General features: G+C 38.2%; 2 protein-coding genes across 4 annotated transcripts in view; one reads left to right on the top strand and one right to left on the bottom strand.

Moving 5' to 3' along the window:
- Window positions 1-375: 375 nt before the first annotated feature.
- Window positions 376-7,642, bottom strand: LOC146481871 (neuralized-like protein 4). The gene is made up of 3 exons (XM_085107976.1): window positions 7,324-7,642; window positions 1,794-2,130; window positions 376-636 (listed from the first exon to the last, which is right to left on the bottom strand). Exons 1-3 carry the CDS (start codon window positions 7,525-7,527, stop codon window positions 524-526), a joined length of 654 nt encoding a protein of 217 aa, XP_084964102.1. The 5' UTR covers window positions 7,528-7,642; the 3' UTR covers window positions 376-523.
- A 39-nt stretch (window positions 7,643-7,681) lies between these two features.
- The window catches only part of LOC146481870 (rab3 GTPase-activating protein catalytic subunit-like), a 31,316-nt gene continuing 30,713 nt past the window's right edge, over window positions 7,682-8,284 (top strand). The window contains exons 1-2 of one of the 3 annotated variants that reach the window (XM_085107967.1): window positions 7,682-7,899; window positions 8,019-8,071. In XM_085107967.1, coding sequence (XP_084964093.1) covers window positions 7,759-7,899; window positions 8,019-8,071 — 194 coding nt within the window. In that variant the 5' untranslated portion in view covers window positions 7,682-7,758. The remainder of the gene's footprint in view (window positions 7,900-8,018; window positions 8,072-8,284) is intronic. The other 2 variants (XM_085107968.1, XM_085107966.1) reach the window with 2 other exon arrangements.

The raw sequence follows: 8,284 nt of genomic DNA, 5'->3' as shown, positions 1-8,284 counted from the left end.
AGGAAAGTACTGCTCAGTAGCTTTTATTTGAGTGGTCACACTTTAGGATTTTATCCACAAACTCAAAAGTTAGAACCACATTGTATAGTATAATAAACAGCACCAAAGGTGAGCAAGGCTCAGTAGCTTTCATTTGAATGGTCAGTACTAAATGAATAATATTAACAGACTTTGGAAATATTCTAATAACACAGCAGGAAAATAGTTGTAATAATTTTGAGGGTGGAAGGGTTTCGTTCCTCTCAGTTTCCAAACACAAAAGCATACCACTAAAAAACAAACAAACAAACAAAAACAGAAAAATATAAAACAAAAAAAGGAATGATAACTATTTTCTTCCATTACCAATAATCCCTGTCCTACAATGCATTAGCATTAGCATCTGTATCTGTTATTGCTTTGCATAGACACTGCGAAAACTCCAAAGATCAACAGAAACTGTACATCAAGATTCAAAAGCCTTTGCTTTTTTTGGAGTCTGCATTTAATATTCAATATAAATATTTAAGATATCTACAAATAGTCACTCTTTTAAAAAGTCTGTGAGAATCTTTGGTAGGGGTAACTCGTCTAATTTATCTTTGTCCTTAACCCATTTTAGTATTTCAGCCTTGCACAGCTCTTCCAGAGTTCCCACTATAAAACAAAATAAACAAGTATATCAATCACATGGTATTAACAATATTTATTCGAAGATCGCATGTTGGATATGAGATGATAGATGGGCAATGAGGCAAGTAGTGTCGAGTTGGCTATGGTCATGTCTAACAAACGTGAGTGGAATAACATTGTTTTATTAAAAAAAAAGAAGGAATATTGCTAGGTCATGCTGATTTCGCTTTGCAAGACCAACCAGAAAACAATTTAACTATTTCACTACGTCTCGGCATGGTATAATGGCTCATATACCATGGCCGCTAAGCCAATCAAAATAGACCAAAATCTCACAGACAAAAACAAAGTTACTGATCATTTTCAAATTGGTGTCAACAACTTATTCTCCAGGCTGCCGAGGCCCTAACACACCAGTTTACAATTTCTGGTTACACTTTTGCAAATCACACCTATGTCCTTGTCACTCTTTTGAGATATGCCCAGAAATGCACGCTAATAAGATTCATGGACTGTATGATAGACATCACAAGGTGTCCCCTAACCTTAATTCTTACAAAAACACAAATAATTCTGTCAAACATGAAATCATGTGAAAACGACAAAAAGGTCTATTTAATATGAAGTACCCAAATTCAGGGTTAGGTGCATTTGTGGACATAAGTGACTCTTTTCACCAGAAACTGAACTTTAAGGTAATGACTACAGATATATGTTTGTTTCCCTTATTAACTGAAGGGCTTGGTGAAAGACATTGATGTATAAGTATATGTATGTTGTTGCCCTTAAAGCCCAAATTAGAGACTCCTACACTGAAGATTCTACTACAAATACAAGTTTTTCCAATAGACAAAGAACAAGTGAAAGTTAACCAGTCTCATTTAAAACAAGATAACCATCATAATTTCACTACAAGTCCTTGAAATGTAGATGATCTTGAAATTTTGGAATAACAAAAGGGCTTAGCTGTCATCATTCAAAACAAAAAATTGTGATATTTGTCATTCAGTAAGAGTAAACTGAGGGTTCCTAGAATACATCTCTTCTTAGATCTTTGTTCAAAACTTGATGTCAAATCTGGTATTTGTAGACGTACTCAAATTTATTAATTGAACCTAAAGGTCTTTATTGCAAAAAATCAGCTCTATATTATTTTCTATTGTTTCACAATTAATACCCACCTCCAAAATATTTCAACGAGACTTGCTTTGTCCTGCCGTAAACATCAAACACACCAAATATCTCTTTCTTTGAAGGTATTCCAGATATTGCAGGGCCTTGATTAACTCCATTAACAAAATAATTTAAGTTTCCTTGGCTTGTCACTTGAACACCTATAAGGTCATTTATTTTAAGTGAATGGATACTAAAACAATATTCTTTTTCGAGTTCCCCATTGTGGACTCGAGTACCAGAGAGCATCCAATAGTCCTTGCCCTCGGGAGTAAACAAATCTGTTGCCGCTCTTACAACCCTTGTGTGAGGGCAGTTGGGATTCCGCGTGGTGATTCCAAATCTCTGCAAAATACAAATAGCGCTTTAATAAAGAACAGGTATAAGATTTCTTCTACACTAATCACGATGTTGAACAGGGTTGAAGGGTGGTAAGGGGTTCCGGTGGAGTACACAGGGGCCACCAGGTGTGCTTCGTAAATGCTGGGAAATGTCCACAGTGTCATAGGCTCTGCCGCCAAGTCCGCTGTCCAGTGTTCCAGATAACTTTCAAAATCAGAGAGTCAATGAAGAATTTTGAGGGGTCAATAGCTCTGGTTCTCTCTAAATCTTCTTAAGTTTGCCATTCATTTTGTCGGGTCAGGAAGCCAGGCTTCTCGGGTTTTTGACCTGAGACCCCTCTCTTATCTGGAACACTGGCTGTCGCATATCCTCATCACAACCCTGGTAATGCAGTACGTCCCACTGCAGCTGAGCGACAATGACATAAGCTGAGTTTCTGACACCTTTGTAAATAACAGGATATAGTGGCTAAGGGAAGGCCACCCATGTTTGGTTTATCAACAGAGTTGATAACTAAAGGCCACTGTAACGAGATTTGAGTGTTAGCCCTTCATTGCGTGAGGGCAACAAGGGGCTAATGCTCGAAGTAAGGTAACCGCTTGAAATGTCAGCACTGGAATCTCTTTACCGTGGCCAATTTACCTTTAATTATCAACTCTGTTGATAAACCAAACATTCGTCTCTACTCCCCACCGACGCAGCACAACAGTTTCTTTAGAAACTTACCCCCTTATAATTTTGATATTGGCTAGTGATGATTGGAACCTAACGTTTAGAATAATAATTATTGAGTCTAGCACCTTGTATAATGTTCTAACTTAATAAGATTACTCAATTCTCATTGACCTGGAGCAGTGCGATACATTGAAACCCAAATTGATGGGTTCAGTGTATAACTGAGTTATGTCGTATTTCAGATAGCTTTTTCTTGTTTTAGCTTAGATTCACTGGAGTCTTTGCATATGGCCTTGAATTCCTTCAGGAAACATTACTGCAATGTTTTATCTGCTATTTTACCTCAAAAAAACTATGATTATGGGCAAGATTTCTGTTTTTCTCTGCAGGTTTCTTGGTAGCTAGATCACTGCAAACACATTAGAAAACAAAGCATAAAGCAGTGAATAAAACATTGGAGTAATGTTTCCTGAAGGAATTCAAGGCAACATGCAAAAACTCTGGTGAATCTGAGCTAAAACAACAACAACAACAACAAGCCGAAATTATACACATAAGTCTGTTATGCTCTGAGCCTTACAATTATTACAGGTAAGTCTGGTACCTTGTATAATGTGTTAAACTCAATCAGATTTCTCAACTCTTATTGACCAAGAGCAGTGCAATATATTGAATCCCAAATATTGTACTCCATAGCTACCTACCCCCCCTCCCCCCCCCCCCCAAAAAAAAAAAATTGTAACACTCAGGCACCTTACTTTCCCTTTCCCCCGCAGCTCCAAAGGAAAACATGTTTTTAGTTTTTTCCGACTTTGATTAGGGGGAAGGGAAGGGTACTTGGGCTTCTTCTGTCAAGTGTCTCATAGATTTTTGTCTAGAGTTGTACAGAAGACTCTCGCTGTCTCAAATACAGACTGATATGCCAACCTCTGAAGATCTGAAATCTGTAGATTTTTCTTTTGTACATGTACTCATCATTAACTCATCATTAACACACTTCTCATCCCAAAATGTCTCAAATTTACCCCACCCCCCCCTGAAAAACGGGCCCAAATGATCCCACCCATCCCACCATGAAAAATTGATCCCTTCTCAAACTCATTAACAATTCATCAAGTCAAAACAAAGCAAATCACTACTGTGAAGGGGGTTTAGAAATGTGATCTTAATCATCATAAAATTTTATGAACTTTAGCTTCGAATTCCTCCAAGAATTATCAATAGTTTGAGAAGCTACGTGTATATCAAACACTTGAAAGAGAGTTTCCTCCCATTTTCAAACACCTCGAAGTTGGTTAAAAAAAACTCGGCTGCGCCTTGTTTTTCCAACCTACTTCTCGGTGTTTGGAAATCGGAGGAAACACTCTTCCTCTTGTTTGATATATTACTTCCTACTTTCTGGCAAAATCACCTTTTTCCTTTGGTCTCTGTGAATGTCTGTTATATAACAGAATGGGTAAAAGATGAACAAAACTACACCAAGAAACTCGACTTTATTTATTTATTTATTTATTTATTTATCTATTTAATTACAGACTTTCCCATGGCAGGTAGGCTGACAAGAGGACATTGCACCCCTTACAAGTTCTGTCTACCCATTCCACAATGCAGTTCCAGAAAAAATATCCATACTCCCCCCACAGAAAGTCTTTTGTTTTGCACCCCCACTCCCTCTGGGAAATTCCAGTTTAGCTTCATACTTTGCTGCTGAAATTTTGACTTTTAAGACCCCACCTCCCCCTAGGAATTTACAATGACCTTCCATGGGGTGGGTATGGATTTTTTCTGGAACTGCACAATAGAAGGTTGAGTTTACCTAGAAACTGAAATTTTGTAGTTTTGAGAACATTTCAAGTCAAAACCTGAGTTCAAAAGCTGCTTCAATCCAGCAGATTTGGTGACCACTAAGATTCGTTCTGCATCCAGGAGACTCTATTGGCTACTCAAACTACTCTCCACTCTCCACTAGCTATCTCAAACCTTTCACTTTCTCAAACAGAAGACTTGCTAATTAACATGGAAAAGTCAATTCCTTTTGTTTTCCAATGGAAAACGGATGTTGTTTAGAGTGCGAAATAACTAAAGGTAAGCAAGGATTTTCAGAAGGCCAACAGCTTCAGAATTGTTGCCTTTCGATGGAAATGTTAAATTTCAGCTCACTTCTTGACTGATGCATGCATTAACCATATTTGTCACAGTAGTATTATCAGCACATAACTCTGAGTTTAGCCAATCGATAAAATATTGAAAATCCAGTCACTGCAGTTCTGTGTTTCTCTGCCATAGAGATTTCTCTGAGTTTTGGTCAAAAACTGCTCAATACTTGACAAGGTTCTTTTTCTCTAAGATAAAAAATTATCGCTCTTGATAGCAAGAAAATATTAAGTGACTTCTCCTGGGATGAACAAATTAATAAGGATGGTGCCTACTTTAAATTTGTTACTGTGCATCACAAGATACTCTGGTTTCCTGTGGGGGGTGCCTACTAATACAGGGACATTTTTGCGGTGAAACTATGCGGCGAAAGCAGAACTTAGCAAGTGCCCTTGCTATCGAAAAAGAAAATTGGGAGTACCATGCATTTTTCAGTGATAATAAAGCTTCAATTTGGGAAAGAATGCCATACATTTCTTTGTATTTTACTGCCTTTTAGAATTATTGTTGCTTAATTATCTCTAAAAACTACATGGTTACCCCCAATTTTCTTTTTGGATTCCAGTAGCCCTTGCCAAGATCTGCTTTTTCTGCATAATCATAAACTGCGCAAAATAATTCTGTATTAGTAGGCACCATCCTTAAAATTAGTTTTTTTTGGCAATAACTCCAAATACACAGGACAAACTTGGAAATTTTCAAGTTGTAAATGTCCAATTCAATTCTAGCCATCTGCAACCAAAGATAATTAATACTAGGCCCTGTCCTCACTAGGGGCCCATGCCAGGGTCCTGTGCCTGGGGCAGAGAAGGATGTTGTTCAGACTCCTTAGTGCCCAAGGAGCCGGGCAAGAACTACCCTCTGAGGTAGTGCCTGTGCCCAGGCACCAAAAAATAGCTATGTTCAGACTAGAGGGCTGTTTACAAGGAGGGAGGAAGATCCTAGCACTAGGAAGATCCTACAAGGCGGAAAAACTTTTTGTTTGCTTTACATGCAGAAATTTCAGCCAAAGTGGTTACCAAGTGGAGAATGAAAAGAAGAATAACTGTCTGCCTTAAGCAGCTGAACGCCCGGCTGCTGCCATGTTTGTTCGTTTTGTCCCTGGTACTAGGATCTTCCAAGCAAAAGTAGTTTGCATGGTGCTAGGATCTTCCTATCTCTCAGCTAGGAAGTTCCTATCCTTTGGAAGATCCTAGTGCTTGGGCCAAGTACAACTTTTTGCATGTAAACTGAATAGAGAAAACATGTGGCGCTAGGATGATCTGCCCTCTAGGATCTTCCTCCCTCCATGTAAACAAACAGCCCCTAGGTGAGCAGGGTTGAAGGGTGGTAAGGAGTCCCGGTGGAGTACATTGGGGCCACCAGGGACGAGCTGCATAAAACTTACCGGCAGGCGTAAATGCTATCACCAGACATTAAAATACTGAATGTGACTGGGCTGAAGGTCTGGCGTAAGCAGTTACACCTGACGTTAAATTTTATGCAACTCACCCTAGGTGTGCTTTGTAAAGTCCGCTGTCGCATGTCCTCGTCACAACCCTAGTAAAGCAGTATGTCCCACTGCAGCTGAGCGACAACGGCATAAGCGGAGTATCCAGCGCCTTTGTAAATAACAGGGTATAGTGGCTAAGGGAAGGCCACCCTAACAGAAAACCCTGGCCTTCCAGGTTGGGGGTTGGGCATGGGGCCAATCCCCCCATCCCGTAAAAAAATATTGATTACGGAAACCTAAAATTCTTCAAACAAGCAATGTTATATTGGGAGCAGCACAACTACCTGCCTGACTCCAGAGGATAAAAAACTGGCCCATTTCCCCACTTGGGGTCAAGGAAATAAGTAAAGTCAGTCAAGTCAGACTAGGTGTATGAGAACCGCGGACCTGCAGACCTTATGTTTCAATATACAAGTAGGGTATTGTAAAACTGAATCATTAAACAAATTTAATGTTTCCATTGAAACAAGGATACTTTTGGCCATTCAAAGTAACACTACAAATAGGTGACACAGAATGGGGCATGTAAGTCGATTTGGTTTAATTAAGTTTTATTACTTTCATTGGACTAACTGTAAACACAAATAATTACTTACAATAAATTACCGTTTACAATCATGATGCTAAAAATGGTGAATATTAATTAAAGAAACTATTGAATAGTTATCAATATCTTATTTGAGCTTTAAGCTGACAATCAAAACGTAACAAACTATGTTAACTGTATCAATTCATGATAGAATCTGTTGGTATCATGCCAATTCATTTAAAACACAGCAAAATACCATTGCATGAGGTCTGTGTTTATAACCTTGCTGAATTTATTTCACAGACTTGTAATAACATCATTTAAATTGTATTTGATCCTCACTTACCAGCGATCCAGCCCATTTTGATTCTAATTCCTCAATTTTCAGCTGAAAAACCTCGCCAAGATGAAGCGGTCTGTCGCTGAAAACCATCCCATGGTCGTAAGTATCGCCTTCTCTGATAGCTCTCTGATTACCATTACACAGACTTATATAACGTCCATGTCGTTCATGCAAGCCTATAACCCATTTACCACGAACTACAGGCATTAATGTCTTCTTACGTTTAGGAATACGCTGGAGGAAGCATTGAAAAACAGTTCAGCTTCTCGACCACACCAAATCAAGTGTTTACCCCACGAAGGACGCAGTTCTTAGATGGGAGATTGGGGACAAGTCAATGACGTCACAATCTAAGAACTTCTCAACTTTTTCAAAAAAATTACTAAATTTATTTTCTTATATATCTGTTATATAAAAATATAATGTCAGGCTAATCTGATGTGGAAAATCAGAAAGTCTTTTGATATCATTAGAAGGAGCAGCAAAAGTCACCAAAATGTTCTTGAATTCCTTACATTTCTTTTTCGCGATCGCGCATGCTCAGAACGCGATAACAAAATGGCGGACGGAGTTGACGAAGTGAGTAGAAAACAATTTTTTGACGAAACCCGCAAATAACGCATTTACAACTAATTTAAACGACCCAACATAAAGATTGTTAACATTTTATTGTCTGGTATTATTTCTGAAAATTTTAGGAGGATGAAGTGTTTGAAATAACAGATTTTACAACCTCGTCGGAATGGGAAAGGTAAAGGTAGAAATTTACCAGAAATGTTTAATTTATTTATAGCTTGTTCATATAAATTTAACTTTATTTTTAAGTGGCATACGGAAACCTTAAAATCTCTGATTGTTTGTCTAACTAGTTTATCCCAGTATTATTCAATGATTAAGATTTTAATACCAGAATTTGACGGATTTGGCAAATGATGTCATCCCCCAGAAGTTTAATAGTTGTATC

The sequence above is a fragment of the Pavona decussata genome, unplaced genomic scaffold (assembly GCF_977016875.1).
Source record: "Pavona decussata unplaced genomic scaffold, jaPavDecu1.1 SCAFFOLD_48, whole genome shotgun sequence".
Taxonomy (NCBI): Eukaryota; Metazoa; Cnidaria; class Anthozoa; order Scleractinia; family Agariciidae; genus Pavona; species Pavona decussata.
This window is presented reverse-complemented; position numbering and strand designations above follow the sequence as displayed.

Excerpts from the sequence above, each read along its gene's own strand:
- LOC146481871 (XM_085107976.1), bottom strand. The coding sequence starts at position 7,527 with ATGCCTGTAGTTCGTGGTAAATGGGTTATAGGCTTGCATGAACGACAT. Across the intron at positions 2,131-7,323 it reads CAAAATGGGCTGGATCGCTG|AGATTTGGAATCACCACGCG; the intron begins GTAAGTGAGGAT and ends TGTATTTTGCAG. Across the intron at positions 637-1,793 it reads CTCGTTGAAATATTTTGGAG|TGGGAACTCTGGAAGAGCTG; the intron begins GTGGGTATTAAT and ends TTTGTTTTATAG.